This window comes from Maylandia zebra, linkage group LG15 (assembly GCF_041146795.1).
Source record: "Maylandia zebra isolate NMK-2024a linkage group LG15, Mzebra_GT3a, whole genome shotgun sequence".
NCBI classification, from domain to species: domain Eukaryota; kingdom Metazoa; phylum Chordata; class Actinopteri; order Cichliformes; family Cichlidae; genus Maylandia; species Maylandia zebra.
In genome coordinates, this window is record NC_135181.1 from 31,570,124 (window position 1) to 31,589,665 (window position 19,542).

At 39.8% G+C, this 19,542-nt stretch overlaps 2 protein-coding genes across 3 annotated transcripts; both read left to right on the top strand.

The window, feature by feature from the left end:
* Positions 1-2,214: 2,214 nt before the first annotated feature.
* Positions 2,215-4,602, top strand: ndufaf4 (NADH:ubiquinone oxidoreductase complex assembly factor 4). Its single transcript, XM_004566209.3, has 3 exons — positions 2,215-2,452; positions 2,576-2,670; positions 4,033-4,602. The coding sequence occupies exons 1-3, from the start codon at positions 2,317-2,319 to the stop codon at positions 4,333-4,335; spliced, it is 534 nt and encodes a 177-aa protein (XP_004566266.2). The 5' UTR covers positions 2,215-2,316; the 3' UTR covers positions 4,336-4,602.
* Positions 4,603-7,154: 2,552 nt separating this feature from the next.
* Positions 7,155-19,171, top strand: gpr63 (G protein-coupled receptor 63). 2 transcript variants are annotated; one of them, XM_004566208.4, is made up of 2 exons: positions 7,155-7,574; positions 14,244-19,171. In XM_004566208.4, exon 2 carries the CDS (start codon positions 14,359-14,361, stop codon positions 15,589-15,591), a length of 1,233 nt encoding a protein of 410 aa, XP_004566265.2. In that variant the 5' UTR covers positions 7,155-7,574; positions 14,244-14,358; the 3' UTR covers positions 15,592-19,171. The 2 variants fall into 2 exon arrangements, with proteins under 2 accessions (XP_004566265.2, XP_004566264.2); XM_004566207.4 differs by having other exon boundaries at positions 7,523-7,650.
* The last annotated feature ends 371 nt before the right edge of the window (positions 19,172-19,542 follow it).

Genomic DNA, 19,542 nt, shown 5'->3' on the forward strand with positions numbered 1-19,542 from the left:
CCCAGTGAAGTGACCATACACAGTGCTAAGTTCTCAACTAACACATCATAGCTTAGCTAGCAAAGCTGTATTTATAAACTATACAGATGTAATGCACAGACACATTCATCTGATAATTATTGTTAGGTAACAGACTTCTTGGACCATCTCTAGCACACAATGCACAATATTATTTGTCAGATAGTCCTATTAAAAGTTTATTTTCCAAAAGATACTAAAAGTACAAACAGTCTGTGTGGTCTAATTCAGGGATGCTAGTTAGTAGAGGTGTGGACTAACATGTCAATAAAGCAGCCACACCCCTAACCTTGAGCCTTTCCTGAAAATATACAGTTGCTATGAAAGGAGAAATTAACCACAAAGGCCAAAACTGATGTTTTCTATCAGGCTGTGAAATGTTTGTGTGTTTAAAAATGAGTGGTTGACTTTCTTTTTTGGACATTAGAGGAACTGCTGTTTTTTGGCACCTTGTTTGCGTTATTGTTCAGCTCCAGATGAACACATGTGGAATGACCCCGGCACCCCCTGAAATATGCCTGTTCTGCCTCATTCGTAGTCTCCACAATGCCATTCCATTGCACACATCATGAGCGCAGCTTGTCTCTAAACACTGTAGCAGAAAGTGGTGGAGGAGGAAATATTTGGAGTTGTCACATTATCTGCTGAGTCCACACGGACAACAATGATAAGCAGTCTTCAGCAGCTCTCATATTCCAGCTGCACTGTTTTGTTGTTGTTTTGGAATAAAACCTACCTCAAGACAGTAGCTGATGTAACTGAAATATCACTGGCTGGCCTTTTATTGACTTCCATCAGCTCCCAGTTTGGGAGCTGATTCCTCCACTCCTCACAAAAATACTGTGAGCTGTTTCTTTATGATTGAGTAGATAATTACCTCCAGATGTGTTCCCAGCATCTTGCCTTACATGAAGACCGGCTTCTGTTGACCTGTTTAAATGCTTATTTATTTCCTTTACTTCAATAACAAATAAAGCCTCCCTGTGCCAGGCCTGACGGGTCAGTTCAGTTCATGTTTGAAAAACATGTCTGATGAGCTTGAACCTCAAAAAGAGGCCAGCCATATAACCCCACTTAGAATGTGATAGAGTATTAAATGCTGCCCTCTGCTGGACATTTTAGGGTTATAACTGATCTATACAAAGTGATCAATGACACCATAAGCTCAGGCTGTCTGAAGCTTTTTTCTTACTAATTCTCCTAGATCCTTTCTTGGGTTTACTCTGCTGTGTATATAAAGATGGATAGTTTTGGGAATTAAATAGTGGAAAAGAAAAGTGTCTGGAAACAGAAGATTCTTTCATGGCCATATGGAAAACCACCCTTGGATCTCGACCTCAATAAACACTGTCCTAGTGAGTTTATTGTTTTGAATTTTAATGAGTACAAAGTGAGATAAGTTTATCTTATTGGATAAAACAAAGTTTAGGACACCCCAACTGGTCGCAGCAGATGGCCGCTCCTCCCTGAGCCTGGTTCTGCCGGAGGTTTCTTCCTGTTAAAAGGGAGTTTTTCCTTCCCACTGTTGCCAAAGTGCTTGCTCATAGGGGGTCATATGATTGTTGGGTTTTTCTCTGTATCTATGAAGCGCCTTGAGGCGACTTATGTTGTGATTTGGCGCTATATAAATAAAATTGAATTGAATTGAATTGAATATGGCCTTGCATCTTCAGTAGGGCTCCTTGGAGACATAGTTGGCTTCTCACCCTAATTGTTAAGTATGTTTTGTAACAAACAAACATACACATACACTTACGCTGTGTCCTTTGTATTTAGATTTTCTCCTATTTATTTTTCTTTCTCTCTTCTTTCTTCTCTCTGTCACTCTCCTTTCTTCTGTTTTACACTGACTGTTAAACAGCACAAATGGTAATGTGAACAATTCTTTTTATAAATAATACAATAACTCTTAAAAGGAGCCTATAAAGAGTTTATCACGTGGCAAAGCAAGTGTGTTTGACACAACAGTGCATTCAGATCACGATTCTTCTTGTTAAAACTGGCAGTCAGGTTTTTACAACAAAACAAAAAGATATGTTTTATTAAAAACACTCAATTAAATTATGAGACTAATTATTTATTTCTTAATTTATTGAGTTAACTAAGACCTGTATCCAGCATCCTTACGTTTGGCAATTGAAAAAAAGACACGGGGAACAATAAACTCATCCAACCACACGGTGTCGCTGCTGCTTCCTCTGCGCTTTTCACATTTCCGCCTGTAAAAAGAACCTTCTCGCTCGCCGTCGGCAGTTTGAATCAACTTTATTCATAGCGGGCTTTGACAATTTGTTAAACATGGGTGCACGGGTTACGCGTGTGTTCAGGAATTACAACTTGGAAAACCGAGTGCACCGAGAACTTTCCAAGGACAAGCCGCGAGCGGCGCCCCGGCACTCGGTTAAGCTTCCACCGACAGCCTCCAGCCCGCAGGGTAAGTGAGTGAGTGCTAGCTGGCTTGTGTAACAGTTAACCCGGGGTCATGGTAGGCTCACCGTTCATCCGTGTGTCCTCAGAAAGCTCGGGGACGATTCTCACGTCGGTTTGTGTTTTTCAGAAGTGGATTCGTTGAACCAGAATAACGCGCCGCTGCTGGACCACCTCAGGTCCGTGTACGTGGAGTCCAGAGATCCAGCACCGGCTGCAGCAGAGGTCAGACTGACACTGCCTGAGTGTTTGAATGCTGTTACATCAGCTCTGCTCAATCATTCATTGTTTGTCAGTGTTTTTGCTCTCAGTTTGGGTCATTCAGACGTTTACAGGTCGAATCTTTGCAAAGTTGAGACATTCATGTATTCTATGTTATGAAGAATAAAGAAAGACATTATTGATTAACACTGGCTGTTAAAAGGGAACTATCATTATCATCGCCAGCTACATATGTTTCATGCTTGGACTCTGCTTTGCATGAACACAGTTCAAAAATAGTCTTTGCTCTGTTCAGCTGCTGTCTGGAAACAAGCTGCCTAATCTCCTGCTGCTCCCTTTAAGACTGTTTTCTTCTAATTGGCTGGTCCTCGTAAACAATAGGTCGAGCTTTTGTGCTCACAAGTAAAAAAAAATAATTTTTTAAAATTGTTTTAGAATTATCCATCAAAGTCTTTGTAATCAGGTGACAGAAATTTAAAAACCTAATCAACACTCATCAAACAAACCATGTTGATGGTAGTGAGCCACCAGTGATAAATCACCTGCAGCTCCCATGATTCTAGGCTTGGCTGTGTTGTAATGAATCAGTTTTATTCTCAGTTTTTAATTTTTAATTTGAAAAAGAAGAGTTGAATCCTCTGTAGCTCTGCCAGACCAATTTATACCACCATGGCTGTCCATAGCTGGATGATGGCAGGAGGACAGCTGTGACTGTGCTTCTATTTCTTAATCAGAATAGTCAAATATTCATGTGCATCCACATTACTTGAATTTGACCTTTTATCTGTTCATAGCTGTTCATATCTCATCCATATGTGGTCCAGAGGACAAGACATTTCAAAGGGAACAACTGAATATGTAGATTCATGTTAGGCATGCACTAATCCAGTTTTGTCCAGTTATGTTAAAGTTCCAATAAGAGTGTTAAAATAATAAGCTTAATATTGCTGACGCTGAGACTGGAAGTCATTTTTTTCATATTTAAGATAGCATCAGAGAGTACATATTCTTTCCTGACTCTGTAAAATAAAATCTAACTAATGCATGCATCTAAGAGTATAAATGATGGACTCAGTATCTGTTAGATTAATAATTAAAAAAATCTGTTAGCATTATTTGTTACATTTATGATTGCAAATGTAATTAGGTTACCTTTATGCCACAAATTATCATAAAGGTAAGGTGGACGTCCTTGCTGTGTTGCGATAGGGGACTTTTTGAACTTGTGAATGACAGATTGGCTAATTTCCTAACTTCAAACCTGACTTTCCTGTGTGGGATTTGCATGTGCACTGGCCAAAAGTTTTTAAATGTTGATTTTTGTTATTCATAATAGTTATTCTTCACTGCTTGTTCTTCCCTCAGGTATCGAAGGACGTGACGGCGGGGAGAGAACAGCGACGACTTCTTAAGTTCAGTGTCCCAGCATCTCCGTTGGGCCTGGTGGAGCTCACAGATGTTCCCATTGGTAAACTGACCATTGCCGAAGCTCTGAAGGCTGTGGGCAGCCACCAGCATCAGCCTCAGATGTGGAGTCCCGAAAAGATCGCACAAGAGTATTCTCTGGACTTGAAAGAAACAAAAGCTCTTTTAGATTTCTTTGTCCCCTTCAAGGTTGAGATCATACCACCCAAGACTAAAAAGACCAAGCAGATAAAGGCTTCGTAGGACTAGAGTCTCTGACATCTCTGTGGAAAATGACAGCGTATTTAATTTATTTATGCTTTTCAGTGTTTGTCACTGCAAGAATGAGCTGATTGAAAGCTTGGACATTACATATTGCTGACATGGAGATGAGATCATAGGAAATTTCATGGGACATACTGCGAGATACAAAACACCCCTACAATAAACATGAGAATAATTGTAGATATTTAATCTTCTTTGCAATCCTATTGGTTAGTTATCTGATGAAAATAAAACAATCTAAAACTGGGTGATGTCATTATGCAGGTGGATACATCAAAAGGAGTCATTCAGCTCATTCAGTTTGGAAAGTATATTTACTAGATTTTCTTCATAGAGTGACATTCAGATGGACAGGCTCATATTTGAGTTATATGAGAGTCAGGATGTGATTAGCCTAGTTTAGCATAAAGACAGTAAGCAAATGGAAAAGGCTAGCACAGTTAGCGCTGGGATTCCCATAACTTGCATAACTATAAGTCCCCTGGGCATCTCAGTCAGGAAACCTGATCCAAAGATACAATTAGCAGGAGGAACTTCTCTAATTAGCATCTCTTCCTGTGACCTGGGGGGTGCACCAAAAGCCCAGCTTGACGTAACCAAGCTTGCCTGACAAAAGCCTTGGCAAAACCAAGAACTTCAGGGATAAATGCTGTTTTGTGTGTGGTTATCAGCTTTCTTTGTTAATCCAGTTTTATGTTTTGTTTTTTTTGTCCTTGTGTCATCATCAGTCAGTATTGAAGTTCATGTGATTACAGTTTTACAGTTACCTGCTTCTGGTGCACAGCTGAACTTGTTAAGGTATATAGAACTCCTCTCCTGGGTAGAAAACACATGTCACTTTTATAGAAAATTAGTAATTCTGTGACATTTTTAACATCAATACTGAGCGTCATTGAAAACAGACGTTAGCCTTAACAGACCTCGTTAACAAAACTGGGTGTAGCCAACTGTGATGTTGCCAGTTGATAGTAAAGTCATGTTTTGAACCCTTGAATATTTTAGCAAACACCATCTTGATGTTGTCAAATACATATTGAGTGAGGGGTGGATTTGTATGTGAGTCAAACATGAACTAAAGTCTGATGTTCTTAGTAAAAAAGTAACCATAATTTATGAGGAAATAGGTCAAGGGAGCTAAAAAGTCTTTTTTCTCATATTTTGCTAATCAGATACAGAATTTATTTTTGACTTCAGCTTCCATCTTTTATATATAGTCTGTGGAGGCATTGAACTAAATCGCATATCTAAACGCAGGTCAGTAGTAGATGAAAATACAAAAGATCATTATTTTTCAACAATGCAGATCACATGATAAAACGGTGCAAATTTAGTGTTATTATTGTTTTAAGCTAATGGCTAACTCCACCTCTATACCTCTGCATACAATTCACTATCTGTGGTAATAAATACATATTTCTATTTTAGACCACTTTAAGATTCTACTGTTTAACTTTTGACTTGAGTTCACATAAGGAGTCAAATGTAGCTCTAGTTTGTCCTGTTTCAGAGTTATTATCCAATAATGAAAGCTATAACCTTGGAATGAAAGTGCAGTTCCTCTAATACTGTCACTTGTAGTAGTTAAAGACCTGTTTGCTGATACTGTGCTTGTATACAGGCTTGTATGATGAGAGTAATTCCACTGTACAAACCACACACAAAAGACAACAAACAGCAGCAGTCTGTTTCTAACTTGCTGAAATGTTCTTTTAAAGATGTCAGACAGTGTCGTGTCTAAAACGTAGCTGTTTATTACTACATATGAACTCACTGACATTTGTTCTGTTGACTTTTTTTTTGACTCCATCCACCCCATCCACCACTGTCACAGATCTGGATTACTCAGCATTCCAGGTAAGACAGTGATGCTCGGAAATGTTGTTTTGCTGACAAAGGAGATGAGTGTTGTCTAACACGTGGGTCCAAAGTTCCATGGATGGGGCTGTTTTTAATGCATTTTAATGTAGAATTCATGGAGCCACATCATGGAGTATATTTATGAGTGAAAACAATCCTGTGCCATTTATACCATCTGCTGCATATACGCACAATTTTTCAAATAAAAGGAAAAAAAAATCTTCAAATAATTGAATTTCTTGTACCGTCCAGCCACACTGCACAATATCCTGAAAACACAGTGATTACTTTAGAGCTAATGTACTGTCTTTGTTATCTTTACCACCCACTGCATGCATCCGCACATGCCCCAAAAAGCACTTCCGCTAAAACAAGCCACGCCCCACTTGCACAGTCTATCTTTTAGGAATATCCACTTTTGCCCATGACATTCTGTGTATGTCAGTTATCAAGGAACGCAAACCTTACCGGAAACTGTGTAGCCTTATCTTCAAAATAATGCAGATAATTGATTTATAAATCAAAAATGCAGAAACAACAATTTAGCCATACGCCATGAAATTTATTTTTGAGTTAAAGCTTAGCTATTTATTTTTCAACACAATCTTTAAAAAAAAACCCTATTCATACACATTTAATTTTTTTAAAGATATGTGACAAAATTTGCAATTACAAATAAAGTGGGACTTTTACAAGAAAAACTTGTTTTTGAAAAATCCTCATCAGATGATTTTCAGCGCGAGGCAGCAAACTGTTTATACCATGCGGAAGGTTGAGGTGGGACAACTGCAACAGCATTTAAGAGCTTTTTGTACTGTTTATAACATAAACCACATGAAAACAACCAAATCAACTTTACATCCACTCAAAAACACTATTTAAAAAAACACAACTAGTTCTTTATTTTGAAAGGCAATATAGGAAGTAGTGGGTGTCTGCGCCTTCCCGCAGGCAGCAGCCAGTGAGAGTAGTTTAGAACCGTATGAGGGAAATCTGGGCTCCGTACAGTAGACGCTCACATACAGTGACACTGGTACATTTGTCAGTGGAGGATGGGCTGTTCACACCTCACATATGGACGAAGGAAAACAAAGATTCGAGCAGGAAACCTTCCGTTTTCCCGCCGCGGATAAGCAGCTGTTGCTGGAAACAAAGCCGTTCTGACCAAACACAGATTTCACTTTTTTTTTCTTCTGAGGCTTCATTTGTGGAGGTGGTGGCATCACCGGCCGTCGCGCTGTTGCCAATATATATATATATATTTAAAAAAAAAAAAAAAAGAAGCTAAAACAGGGTTTTTCTCGGGCACATCAGCAGTTATGTGTCTTTCTCTACACCGACGACCATGAAGATTTTTGGAGGTGAGATGCTCCATTTTCCGGACTGAGCTTCTGTACTTGAGCTGCTCCTGAGCTCTAGCATGGGAGAATGAAGCAGGTAATAATATTAGCGAGTATACTTTAAATCCGACCAGCGGCGGTGTAATAATGACATTCATGTTTTGTGTTAAAACATGAATTAGGCCGTTTGTTCAGAACACCCACTGTTCTCGTCGCTTACAGTAATGTGAAGTGTCTGTTTATTTTCTCGGTCTCTGAGCTTGAGTGGATGGCTCCAAATCACCGAATCCTGTCGAAACAAGCGGTTTCATGCTCTGTGAAACAGCGTTCGGCGAGCTGCTTCGGCCTGGCGTAAATAGCTGTGAGTTCGGGTGGATGAAGGGAAGGCCTGGTCTGTACTAGGCACTAATATTCCATTAAGGTCGTTGTTCATCTGTCTTTGAGGGGTATCTACCGGTGCCAAGTACCAATCCAGTACCAGTGTTCAATAAGCTCCAGTCAGTGCGTGGAAGAGACTGGAAGCCATCCAGGGAACATCAGCCTTCACTGAAGCATTCTTTTTCTGAGTTTATAAAATAAATGTAGCAAGTAAATGCATACAGCAATCTAATTTTACAGTTTTTTTTTAAATTAATACATTTTATTTTACAAAAGGCTAACAGTGAAACAAATTAAAGTAGGTATTCAGTAGGGGTGGTGGAAAAAATCGATACTGTGTAGTATCGTGATATTTTGTTTGCTAATAATGTATCGATACAGGGACAGCAGAAATCGATATTTTGTTACAAAAAACGTTTTTGTGGACTGGAACTCTGACTTCAGAGCATGTTGATCAGCTCCTTTTTCTGAGCAAGAATCCTGACATTCCTTCACTGTCCAAATGTGTTTAACTTTTTTTTTTGGTAGCAATAAACATGACAGTTTACGTATTTTAATTTAAGACATGTTTTATTTTAATTAAGTTTAAAACTTTTTTATTTAATGTAAAATTATATTTTGTTTTAATTAACTTTCAAATTCTTCAGTTGCTGAATGGGCTGCATAGTTTTCATAAATTGCATAGTTCAGAATAGCTATAATTGTACCAGATGGTTGCATTCAGTTAAGTTGGACTAGACTGTAATACAAACCGTTCAGTTTGTCAACAATAAAACTGACTGAAATGAGAGAAAGACTGAGTGCGAGACTTTGATATTAGATAAAATGAATATTGATAAAGTTTACCTTTATGTACAGAATCTGAATATCGCAAAATATTTTTAAAAAATCGCAATAATATCGTATCGTGCGTTAAGTATTGTGATAATATCGTATCGTGGGATGTATCGTGATTCCCACCTCTAATATTCAGTGTAATTTCAGCTTGGTGTGAGGGTTGTATGGTTAAGCATAAAGTGGTTGAACCAGTTAGTAAAGTTGGAGCAACCCTCACCAACCCTGACTTGATAATCTGGCTGTAATGCACGAAAAAGCAGTAAAACTGTTAAACTTGCTGCAACATCTGACTTGTGAGGCAAATATAACGCAACAGTATACTGCTGTCATTTACAGTTGCACTTCTTCCACTCAGTCTGACAGTGAAATTATACTTTGTTAAAACTAGGTTATAGGTACAGCGTAGCCACAAACCCTTCTGAACCCCTTTGCTGTAACTGATGCTGTAGCCTAACATGCACTGCCCCCAAAATGTAACTACATGATGGATGATGCGGTCTGCAGCGGTTGTGATAGGCTGTTCAGTGGTGTTCATTTCTTCCATGTCTATATTTTGCTACGTTTTCTGCGGCTGCTATTTTTCAAAATGTCTGGAAGAGAAAGGATTAACTCAATCAGTTGACAAGAGGCAGGTAAAACCTATTATTGTTAGGCCAGTATTATGGTCTCCAGTTATGGCAGATGGCCACCCCGGTTCTGCTGGAAGTTTCTTCCTGTTAAAAGGGAGTTTTTCCTTCCCACTGTCGCCAAAGTGCTTGCATCTTGAGGCTATTGTTGTTGTGATTTGGCGCTGTATAAATAAAATAAAATTGAATTGAATTGAATATTACTGACTTCAGTTGTGGTCAGAAGTTTACATTCACTCATCATGTATTTTTGGGGGGATTTCATGTAATCCTCACAGGTTAAAAAGTATACATACAGTGTCAAACATAATCTTTTAATAGATGGTGCAGTATGTTTTAACTTGACACGGTCTGTTGTTGATTAGCGATCATGATTGACTACTCTTTCGTAATTTCTCTGTGACAGCATTCATTGCAGTGACCCACACTCAGAATAATGGGAAAATCAAGTAAACTTAGTGAAGTTCTAAGGAGAATTGTGAATTTATACAAGTTAATAATTCTTAATAGGAACATCATCCCATGTACACATCAAAACTGGTGTTGGAATTGATAAAACCTTTGGAATAGCTTTCCTAACAATCCAACCCCAGACCTGTTAAAAATCTGTGGAATAGTTTTAAAAACCCCATGCCAATCAATTAAATTTAACGCTTAATATTCTGCCAAGAAAAGTGGTCAAATATCCATCCAGAATTATGTCAGACTTTTCTTTATGGCTACCAGAAGTGTCCAGTCAATTTGTAACATCCAAAGGGACATTCAACCAAATCTTATATCGTATATTTATACTTTTAGCGCTGTGTGGATGAAAGAAAATCCAAAACAAATGTGAATTTTCTTTTTGTTTTCTTTAATAAGTCATTAAAGATGTATGCACAATGATTCCACCCTGGGAAAAGAACAGCTCAATAAAATAAGTGGATGCTAACGTCTAACTGAAACTGTATTGGCATAGGATTCATTTGACTTCTTGACCCCCAGCTTGCAGTAGGGCTGCTGAGTGTAAAGCGAATTGGCACCTCCAAATCTGAGATCATAGACCCACAAACTCTGTGTAGTGACAACAAGATTGAGGTTGTGGATAATCTTTCTTCACCCTTAAAGATAAGGTGAGGAGCGCGATTATTTGGAAAGAGCTTGAAGTAGAGCTGTTACTCTTCATCTACATCAAAAGGAGCCTGTTGATGTGGTTTGAACATTTGACAAGGATACCTCCCAGACACCACCTATATAGGGTGTTTCATGTCCCACCAGTAGGACTACCTGGTGAAGATCCAAGACACACTAGAGAGATTATATCTCTTGGCTGGCTTGGGAATGCGTTAAAGTCTCCCAGAATAAACTGAATGGAAGAAGCAGCTGGGTAGATGTAAATCTGGGCATCTTTGCTTAAACTTGAATCTGGATGGATGAACGAAACTCATCTTTTTTTATATCAGATAAATGAACATTTTAAAAAGTAAAGAAGAGATTGGAACAACCTTCAACACCATTCAGCCTTGTTGCTGGTGTTCCAAATGCATTTTTTTAAGAAAACCAGAAACAATAAACGGCTGCTCTAGGTATAGTCAGGCAGTGCATAAATGTGTAATTAAAATAACTACACATAGTAAATCATAGGGAAATGGGTTTTTTCACCGATATATCAGAACATCACATTTTTTAGATCGCCAGAAATCGGTATTAGCATTGCTAACTAATGCTAAATAAACACGAGCAAAACCAACCAAATCTTTATTCTTCCAGAACATTTGAATGCAGACAATAAGGACACTCGGATAAGATAAGATAAGATAAAACTTTATTAATCCCTCAGGTGGGTTCCTCTGGGAAATTCGGTTTCCAAAAGCACAGCACCGACAGAAGTTAGAGTTACAGAATATTATATATACACACACACACACACACACACACACACACACACACACATAAATAAATACAGAGACATATATAAATAAAATATACGAAGGGGATAAATAGAATAAATAGGAATAAAAATACAAGTGAATTGCACATTTCAAGTATTGAGGTCTATTGCACCATTGACTATTGACAACATTGATATCTTGTGAATCACAACATCTCTGCTAGATCCTCGGAAAACTAATGTACTAAATGGATCTGTGGTAACATTCCTTCCACTTGTGCTTTCACTACTGTGCAAGAGCTCTTTAAGTTAGAGTCCCTGCTCTCCACAGTCTGTAGTTTTTATTTTAAAAGTAATATCTCATACGACTACTTTAAAGTGCTCCCTGTAACCGTTTCACACCGTTGTGTACAATCTGCTGCAAAGTCTATGCTTAGTTACAAATAAGCAAAGGTAGATGGTATGGGAAATTAAAGCCATGAGTCATTTGTATCAAGGCATGATATCACTGGGAAAAAATCAGTGTGAAATGTTCAAAGGTACCTAAAAACAAGGTTATACACGAGAGCCCTGGGTCGCAGGTTTCTGTCTACCCTCCTCTCTGTAGCTGCTTCATTTCAAGGACATCGGAGCAACATTTATAAGACTGCAGAGATTACCAACTGTTAGAGTACAGGCAGGAGGGAAGCATGACACAGGGAAGGGCAGGAGCTAACTGGCAAGCAGCAACTGAACTTTGAAATAATAGCAAGGGATTGTCCTCTACTTAATCCAGCACACGTTGCATTATCTCTAGATTTGAATTTTTAAGTAACTCTTCAAACATACACGGGTGGGTGATCGTATAACTCAGCAGCCTGTCCAAATAATGCTATGTGAGGGGAAACACTGGTATTTCTCTCACAGACACACCAGTGTTTAACAGTATATTTGAAATAAACACGGTATTTGAACTAGCTATTATTGCGTTAAAACTGGCACCTCCCAGTAACATCACGAGCACCATCGTGAGCTCACTGGGCAGCTTCCCAACAAATCTTTTTCCCTCTGAGCGATTCAAGGTTACAAGATGTGTGAAAAGCTGTAAGCATATTCTCATTACATAATTGCAGGGCCTCTGCAGTTATTTAAACATTTCCCTGTCGTTCAGAACACCAAGTACCTGATCATTCATTTCCTATGCAGGATCACTTGACTGCTGGGAGACTGGAGTGGCTCTTTTAACATTGTAGGTCATTGCACCCAAAAGCAGCGAACACTACCCTACCTGTTGAGGCCGACATGCTGCAGGCTACCTCACTGAATGCAGAGTTAATGAAGTGGGAACTGGGCCAAGAAGACTAAACCGGCTGCTCCTTGCTCTCCTTGTGGAAATTGTGGTAGACAATAAGCTTGTCATCAGCATATGAACAAAGCAAACTCTGCCCGATTTCACTGCCGTTTATTTTTGCATTGTAGGTTTTTGTCCCCTCCGGTGTGCTGAAGAGATGGCGCTATCTGTCAAATGGCTGCATATCCTAGTATCACAGCAGCACAGCTAAAGTACAGATCCCTCTAACAGGCTTAAATGCAGTGTTGTCACAGTAATTGCTCATAATTACACTGGTTTGATATTTATTTATTTTTTTACACCCACACAGGACTAAAATACTAAAAAGCTTAATTTGTGTGGAAAGTTATCCTATTAACAAATGGACTCTCTGGTGCTGCCCATTTATTATATCTGAAATTTGCTGCCTATTGTAATAATACCAGCTGGCCTGCCTGCAATGCCTCCAGTGTTTATACTAGTGATAAGGGTTTTTATTGCAGTATTTGCCTTGTGTCCGGTTGAGCACTAGCTTTCTGTCACTCTCAGGGGTAAAAAAAAAAATTCGAATAGGATTTCTTATCACAGCTTAGCCAAACACACCAGAGAATGTGTTTCTGTTTGGAGACAGATTTGTCTTTCTGTATTCCACTTTTAAATGTGGCTTAATTCTGTATACTGAAAAATAAACTTTATGCTATTTATTTCAAAGATGTAATTAGTTTAATAGGTATATGGTTGGGGGCAAGATACAATCAGACACACTTAACAAAATGATGAAAAAGAAAACAGTTGCTCATTGAATTTTATTTTTGTCTAGTAAACTTTGACATTTTAGTTTCAGTTTTGTAAAAAGGTCTTTGTGAGAAATTCATCCTCTGTTTTGTAAAGATTTCCGTCATGGTGTTGGTCTGTTGTTCTAAAACAGTAAGGCTCTGTGTTTTTGATTGCTTAAAAAAACTGAAATGAGTCATATTTTATTCAGGCACCAATCTTTTGGCAGAAACATCCTATTTTATTACCCCAATTTACAGTATCATGAAATCTTTCGGGACTCTGTGTTCTTGGAGCTTTGTTCAAATTTTTCATATTATTTCAAAATACTTTTGGATTTTTCAGCTTGTTCAAACTATGTGGGAGCACTTGCCATTAATTTTTTACAGCCAAATTTTGTCCACTTCCTTAAACTTGTAAAAGTGTGTAACTCATACACACTTATACCCACGAGTCCTGCTCAACTTTTTAATTATTTGTTGCTGGAAATCAATGCATTTGTCCACCCCACGCCTCAGTTGATTGTAGTTTTCCAGTCGTGAAGGATCATTATCGTACCAAACATGGCAACCTTGTTTCTGTTTCAGCGTCCTTTCTGACACATCATACATTGACGGAAGTGTTGTTAAGTGTGTTTTTAAATAGAAAATGAATAGGCGTCTCGTGCTAAGACAGAATAGTTATATCCTGTAGCTGTATGGTGTAATATGCAAATAGGAAAATTGGTGTTCTCTAAACCATTGACCCTCTGCATCGGTCAAGTTGTGTTTAGTCTGGTAGTGACAACTCAAATTGTTATCCTTAAACACGGAAATCTGCTCTACACAAACTGATTGTAAGGTAGACCCTACAATAATACATAATGGAATTCTAACATATTTTTATTTTTGTCTTAGGGTCTTGCTACCATGAAGATGGTGCTGTGTGGCCTTGGGGAGATGATATCCGCATGTCTGCCATCAGATTTTATGTGAACTCTCCTGCAATGATGCCTGCTCACCCTGGAGAAGCATGGTTCTCTCCACTACTGTTCCCCTCCTGGATACAGGGGACATTAACAGCCGTTTCTGCTGCGTCGTTACGAGGTTGCTGAACCTTTCTGAGAGGCTACCAATGGAAGACCTCTCTGTGGCAAACATTTCCCTGGGCTCCGGGTCTCCCTCGGAGCCGGTCACCCCAACAGCAAATGCTCTGGAAATCCAGCAAGGCATTGGCCTACCTCTGCAGATCTTCTTCTGCTTTGTCATGGCAGCCATCCTTTTAGTGGCGCTGTCAGGAAACATAGTGGTGTGCCTGATGGTGTACCAGAGATCTGCCATGCGTTCAGCCATCAACATTCTGCTGGCTAGTCTGGCATTTGCGGACATGATGCTGGCCATCTTGAACATGCCCTTTGCTCTGGTTACTGTGGTGACCACCAACTGGATTTTTGGAGATGTTTTCTGTCGCGTTTCCGCCATGCTCTTTTGGTTTTTTGTTATGGAAGGAGCAGCTGTACTGCTTATAATAAGCATTGATCGTTTTCTTATTATTGTCCAGAAGCAAGATAAGCTGAGCCCACAGAGAGCCAAGCTGCTCATAGTGGTCACATGGGGACTCTCGTTCATTTTCACTTTCCCTCTAGCTGTTGGCTCACCTCCCTTACAGATCCCACCCAGAGCTCCTCAGTGTATATTTGGCTACAGTAGTGATCCTGGTTACCACGCCTATGTGTTGATATTAACACTAGTTTTTTTCTTCTTGCCTTTCACAGTCATGCTATACACATTCATGGGCATCCTCAACACCATCCGCCACAATGCCATTCGCATCCGTAGCCACACAGACAGCGTCTGTCTGAGCCAGGCCAGCAAACTGGGCCTCCTCAGCCTTCAGAAGCCCTTCAAGATGAACATAGACATGAGCTTCAAGACCCGTGCCTTCACCACCATCCTCATCCTCTTCTCCGTGTTTACAGCGTGCTGGGCACCCTTCACTGCCTTCAGCTTGGTAACTACCTTCAGTGACAGGTTCTACCGCAAAGACAGCTTTTTTCAAATCAGCACATGGGTCTTGTGGTTGTGCTACCTCAAGTCAGCCCTCAACCCTCTTATTTACTACTGGCGGATCAAGAAGTTCCGCGACGCCTGCCTCGATCTGATGCCCAAATATTTCAAGTTTCTTCCTCAGCTGCCAGGCAACACAAAGAGGCGCATACAGCCGAGCGCTGTGTATATATGTGGAGAGCATCGCTCTGTGGTATAAGGCATAACTCCTCTCTGAAACACTGTTAAAATGCATCTTATCTCACTAGGGTTTTCTCATGGTTTACGTCTCTTAGCAGGCTATAAGACTGAGGTTAGCACTGCATTAAAAATATAAGGGGGCTGAGGTGGAATGGGTTATTGCTACAGTAGCCAGACTGAAGATCCAATCCGGGAGGTACACGGTGAGTCCAACATGCCAGAGATTTAAAGGTTGTCAGGTGAGAAATCGCAAAATTTCCAATATAAGACCTGACTGTTAGTACTGAAACTGTACTTTATAAGTTTTATTTTTAAAACATCATATGTGAATGTGAGGATTCTTCATCAACAAAGATTTGGTTGAGCTTTAGTTTCCACAAGAAGTAGCAACAGTCAGTCATGAACAGACAGAATGGCATTTGCATTTAGTGGTTAGAAGTTACGCATGTTGGGCAGGAAATTCAGAGTGAGGTGATCCTTTTGAAAGGCAAAAAGGTCATTTGTGCACCATGGCTTAAGTCAGGGGTGTCCAACTCGGCTGGTGTCCGGCAGGTTTTAGATGTGTCCTTGATCCAACACAGTAGATTTAAATGGCTAAATTACCTCCTCAGCATGTCTTGAAGATATCCAGAGGCCTGGCTGGTAATAAACTAATCATTTGATTCGGGTGTGTTGGCCCAGGCTGATATCTAAAACCTGCAGGACACCTGCCCTCAAGGCCTGGAGTTGGATGCCCGTGGCTTAAGTAAACATAAATAGCCATTCAGGATGACCTCTTGTGGCAACAGTTAGTAGACATACCTTTAGAATCATTGCTGGCTTCACAGCAGCTTGCTTTGTGCATATGCATACACTTAAGGATTGTTGTGGTAGTTTTTCTGGTTAATGTAGTCTAGTATTAAACACAATGCTACTTAATGGGCTTCTTTGTCATTCCTAAGACTCAAACCACTTAAAAACAAAAAACAAGAAAAAGAGACTTGATGTAAGGATCAAATCAAAGATTGACCAACAGTGAGCCCACAATTCATTCCATCTGTTTGCTTTTACATTAGAAAAGAAAGAAATTTCATCTAAAAGCAAATAATAAATACCTGGGGGGCTTTTAACTAAACTGGGTAGAGTTCAGGGATTATTGGGTGATCTAAGCTCAGGACCTGTCATTTGACGTGCTGTCTATATGATGGCGACCGTAGAACAGGAGGTTGGGAAGTGCATCTGTAACCGGAAGGTCACCGGTTCGATCCCCGGGCTCTCTGTCCTGGTCGTTGTGTCCTTGGGCAAGACACTTCACCTGCCACCTACTGGTATTGGCCAGAGGGGCCGATGGCGCAATATGGCAGCCTCGCTTCTGTCAGTCTGCCCCAGGGCAGCTGTGGCTACAACTGTAGCCACTGTAAAATTGTTTTATTTGTTTGCACTTTAGGATACGCTCAAAATATTTGATGACAAATTTGTGGTCCAAAGATTAAAAATTTTACAAGACTCAGTAGATTCAATATCAGCTTCTGATACTTGATAGTTCAAGTATCAGTAGTAGTAGTTGGTGGAATATAACAGGCTCGACTGAGACCCTGTACCCAACAACCCAGAACAAACATTTTAAATAAGCACGATTCTGTTGCTGATAGTCAAGAATGACCTACCGGTGTGCGTGCAGTCTACCTGCTCAGTCTGTCCAGTGTGTTGGGATATGATGTTCTATTGTTGGCAAATGTTGGGTTGGATCAACTGGATGTGTTTGCAGTATCAGCCTCAAACCCCCACAGTGGTTCAATGCAGTGTTAATGTCAGTCTGACTTTAAATGGTCAGGGAGTGTATGAAGGTTCTCAGAAAGTTGTGAGGCTTCCAACAGGTCGATGGCAACTGGACTACCATACCAAACCCTACAATTTGACCTATACAACAGGTAATGGGAATCTTTAGGTTCTGTGTTCATCTTTATATACAATATATATATCTTTATATTCAAATCTATATCTGCTGTATCTGCCAAATTTGAATCTTGAGCACATCTTTTGAAACACACTGGAAGTCCATTTGGCATTTGAGCCTGTAGAGCAGGGGTGTCAAACTTCAGTCCTCGAGGGCCAGTATCTTGCTTGTTTTTGAGGTATCCCTGCCCTACCTGCTGCTGATTACCTGGATCAGGTGTGCTTTGCCAATAAGAAGCTACGCACGATCTGATATCCTCGTGTTGGTGTTGTTCCCACATCATCATAATAAATGTTGTTCCAGGTTCAACATTGCAAGTGACCAATCACATTGGTGTGATGTCATACTTTTGCAACTTTGGAAAAAAACGCCTTAAAAAAATCTACTTAACTTGCGAGAAACCGCCTCTGTCCGCCAATCCAGCAATTTGAATTTGTTGCATTTCAGGATACTGTTCTTTAATAAACGGTAAGCACTATACATATTGTCCTTGCAACATTCGAATTTCATAAATGAATGAATGGCTTGGCTTGCAAAAGTATGACGTCACAACAATGTGATTGCTCACTTGCAATGTTGAACCTGGAACAACATTTATTATGATGATGTGGGAACAACACCGACACGATATCAGATCATCCAAGAAGGCACAAGGGCAGGTTAGTTGGAAAACAAACAGGACAGCAGCCCTCAAGGCCTGGAGTTCTGACACCTGTGCTGTGAGTCTCGACCATTCAGGAAATAACAAGTGAAATGCAAAAAGTTTTGTTTTGTCAAAAATAATAAGATAAGAGACCAAAAAAAGGTACATTTGTTTTTGACAAGTGGCTGCACATTACAGGTGAAGACACTGATCTCCACCTGCAGCAGCTTCAGAGTCTAAGCTAGTTCTAGGTCAGCTCAGGCAGTTTACAGCTGGGATTTCACCTCACTTTTTAGTGCCAAAGTTCTCTGTTTTTTTTTTTGTTTTTGTCTTTTTTTGTGCTTAAAATCAGCCTACATTTGGCAAAAATATCACCTGAAATCAAGAAGTAATATCATATAAACCTCGCCGTACTTCAGAGACCAGCTCATCCAAAACTGCAGCATTAGATAAACCTGCTCAAAAGCCATCACTGCTGCATTTACTGAGCCCACAATCACCCATTCCTCCAAAGGTGAGACAGTGTCATTCAGGTTTTTTTAAATTAATTAATTTTTCTTTTAAAGACATTATCTTAAGTGAAGAAGTTGTCTGAAGGAAACCATAAAAATACACGAAAAGGCTTTATAACTCCTGAAATGCACTGATTGGCACATGTTGTGCAAGAGAAAAGATTTTTTGTTGTTGTTTCTTTTGTGTTATTTTGAGAAGATAATCTGGGCTTGGCCTGACCTTACATGTTTTGTTGCCACTGGAGTTGCAGGTAGAAGACAGTGTGTTTAGCTGTATAGAATTTGTTTTACCAGGCATGTACATTAACAGCTAAGTGGAATCTGTGTGTGGTCAGAAAATGGCCATGACACATTTGAACGTGTGTATTTGTATTTAAATGTCTTGATTGTGCCTAATAATTAGTCCATTTGCCAGTCAGAATGCTGCTATATCTGGTGAAAATGTGCAATTTCAGTGTACTGTACTGTTGAATGTAATAAAGAAATAGACATTTCTTACCTTGGTAAACTGTCTTAAGTGGAGTTTTAATTTAAAGCGTAGTTTTGGACCCATGATGGTAGAGTGGCAGGATGTAGCCAACAAGCTTCTTTGCCACAGAGGTGAGAAACCAGGGACCCAACATATAAGACTGCAGTCCCTCTAATTGCCACTTGAGGCTAGCTTGCATGTTAAAATGTCTTCCACCTCTCACCCCCACCGGTCGCCGCAGATGGCTGCCCCTCCATTAGCCTGGTTCTGCTGCAGGTTTCTTTCTGCTTAAAGGGAGTTTTTCCTTCCCACTGTCGCCAAAGTGCTCATAGGGGGTCACATGATTGTTGGGTTTTTCTCTGTATGTGTTATTGTAGGGTCTACCTTACAATATAAAGCACCTTGTTTAC

Excerpts from the sequence above, each read along its gene's own strand:
- ndufaf4 (XM_004566209.3), top strand. The coding sequence starts at position 2,317 with ATGGGTGCACGGGTTACGCGTGTGTTCAGGAATTACAACTTGGAAAAC. Across the intron at positions 2,453-2,575 it reads GACAGCCTCCAGCCCGCAGG|AAGTGGATTCGTTGAACCAG; the intron begins GTAAGTGAGTGA and ends TGTGTTTTTCAG. Across the intron at positions 2,671-4,032 it reads CAGCACCGGCTGCAGCAGAG|GTATCGAAGGACGTGACGGC; the intron begins GTCAGACTGACA and ends TTCTTCCCTCAG.
- gpr63 (XM_004566208.4), top strand. The coding sequence starts at position 14,359 with ATGGTTCTCTCCACTACTGTTCCCCTCCTGGATACAGGGGACATTAAC.